At 44.0% G+C, this 2383-nt stretch overlaps 1 protein-coding gene across 1 annotated transcript; it reads right to left on the bottom strand.

Annotated features, from left to right (window-relative positions):
• Positions 1-525: 525 nt before the first annotated feature.
• On the bottom strand, positions 526-2164 carry CIPK02 (CBL-interacting protein kinase 02). Its single transcript, NM_001281245.2, has one exon. It carries the CDS (start codon positions 1874-1876, stop codon positions 680-682), a length of 1197 nt encoding a protein of 398 aa, NP_001268174.2. The 5' UTR covers positions 1877-2164; the 3' UTR covers positions 526-679.
• Positions 2165-2383: the final 219 nt, after the last annotated feature.

Here is a 2383-nt window from a genome sequence, read left to right as displayed (position 1 = left end):
ACGTATAGAAGTTGGAGTGCTCTCTTCCGATTGAAGAGGAGACGAAGGAGATGAAGAAGAAAAGCACTCTAGAGACAGGGAAAGGGCAGTCTCCCAATCAGATAAATTTTTCATGATTACTTTTCTCTCGACATGTATAATTAAGCCACTATTCATATCCCATGTACATCCATTGTATATACAATGATTTCAATATTGTCGTTTCATGTATTTTAGACTTCGATTTGCTTGTGCTAATTTTCATGGTTCGTTCGAATTTTTGAGAAAAATGGGTAAATTAGAACTGTAACAGCAAAGCCCAAATATGGAATCGAATGAAGTGGGGAGAGACTCACTGCACAGATTCACCTGAATTGAGCATATTCTATTTCAGTTCCCAACAGATCCAAACTAGTCCCGACTGGGTTTGACTCCCTAAAAGCTCAACCTTTTCAATCCCGTCAAATTGGGTGGCTTTTACCACCATTCTCAGAATGAAATCAAACTCAATTAGCTTGACATTGATTCCAAGAATCACAGCAAGTATAACCAAAATCAATGGAGAATCTCATTTAAGTGATAAATCAATTATTTTTATTGATCTAAATTAATTGCACACCAATAACTAGCAACAATCAAAGCAATTTTCATCCAAAATTGGCTGCCAATTCTCTCGGGGGTTGTACATGTCTTCAAGGCTTCAAGCAACTGCCGAATTTTGGGTTGCTGTCCAGCCTATGCCCTCCACTGCTGGTCTCAACTCCTTGCCGCAACTCTGATTGTACTGATCCACACTGTCTCCTCCGAGAGCTGGAGTCATCGGAAACATCCCAGGCTTGGTCAGCTCCTCTAGCTTCAATACCACGTCGCTCATCGACTTTTTTAACGTCGCAAACCTCATCTCCTCTTCCTCCTCCTTCTTCTTCTCCTCAAACAGAGGCGACAGATCGAACCCCTCCGATAACGAGATTATGTGAAAGGCGTTAAGAGCCTCAGGCACCTTCTCTTTCACTTCCATTTCCTCTTCGACGGCAACACCACTAGCAGTAGTCTGCACATTTTTAGGCTTTGTTTTCTTAAACCAGGATGTTTCCTTGAGCTTGGAAATGGTGATTCTGGTATTGGGGTTTGGATCAAGCAGCCTACAAACAACTCTGCGCGCTTCAGGTGAGAACCAAGGCGGACACTTGAAGTCCCCTCTGTAGATCTTTTTGTACATAGCAATAAGGTTGTCATCCTGGAAGGGCAAAAATCCAGCCATAAGCACGAACAGTATCACCCCACAAGACCATATATCTGCCTTTGCGCCATCGTAGCCCCTCTTCGCAATCACCTCCGGCGCAACATAGGCCGGAGTCCCACAGGCGGTGTGCAGCAAACCATCCTGCTTCAAGTGATCCGACAGCGCGCACAGCCCAAAATCAGTGACCTTGAGGTTCCCCTGTTCATCCAGGAGGAGGTTCTCAGGCTTCAAGTCCCGGTGAAAAACCCCGCGGCTGTGGCAGAACTCCACGGCTGAAATCAATTGTTGGAAATAGGACCTGGCTGCATCCTCCCGCAGTCTGCCTTTGGCAATCTTGGAAAAGAGCTCACCCCCACGAACATATTCCATGGCCAGGTATATCTTGGACTTGCTTGCCATGACTTCATGGAGCTGGACGATGTTGGGGTGGCTCACCTTCTTCATCACCGATATCTCACGCTTCATTTGCTCCATCATCCCCACCTTTATCACCTTGTCTTTCGCAACCACTTTCATGGCTACACTCTCCCCATTTCTTAAGTTCCTGGCATGGTACACCTTTGCAAAGGTGCCATGGCCAAGCAGGCGGCCTAGCTCGTATTTGCCATGGAGCAGGCTTGAGTAGTCTAACTTGTCTTGGCTAATCTTAGCCATCGGAAACTTTTGCTTCTACTAGCTCTGGTTCCGATTCTGGTCTGGTGCACTACCCGTCTTCAACGTGTTTCCTATGGCAAGTCCGGTCGCCGATGGACTTGTTCCCCTTCACCGACAACTCAGAGTTTGAGAGAGAAGATCTCTCCATATTTCTGCATTCCCTGGAAGAGGAAGCTTGATTGGGATAGTGTGATTCTGGGGTGTCTCTTGCTTGTGTTTAGACCAGGCTCGGCTGTCTCCAATGTATATATAATCGGTGTTGGGCCCTCAGCAGTGGCAACCTCGGTGGAGTTGTGGCAAGGCAATTTCCAGCGCATAAATAATTGTTCAATGTCCCACAATAGTTAATTAGTTATTCTAATTATAATTTACAAATATGGATTCATATTTACTTTATAATAAATCATACCTAAATTAAAATACAGAATAATAATTTCATAAATATAAATATAGAAATTAAACGTAATATTTAATTAACAATATCAAATTTCCATTTTATTATAGGAA

Source organism: Vitis vinifera, chromosome 9 (genome assembly GCF_030704535.1).
Source record: "Vitis vinifera cultivar Pinot Noir 40024 chromosome 9, ASM3070453v1".
Classification (NCBI taxonomy): domain Eukaryota; kingdom Viridiplantae; phylum Streptophyta; class Magnoliopsida; order Vitales; family Vitaceae; genus Vitis; species Vitis vinifera.
This window is presented reverse-complemented; position numbering and strand designations above follow the sequence as displayed.

What these genes read in the sequence shown, in the direction of transcription:
- CIPK02 (NM_001281245.2), bottom strand. Translation starts at nt 1,876, where the DNA reads ATGGCTAAGATTAGCCAAGACAAGTTAGACTACTCAAGCCTGCTCCAT.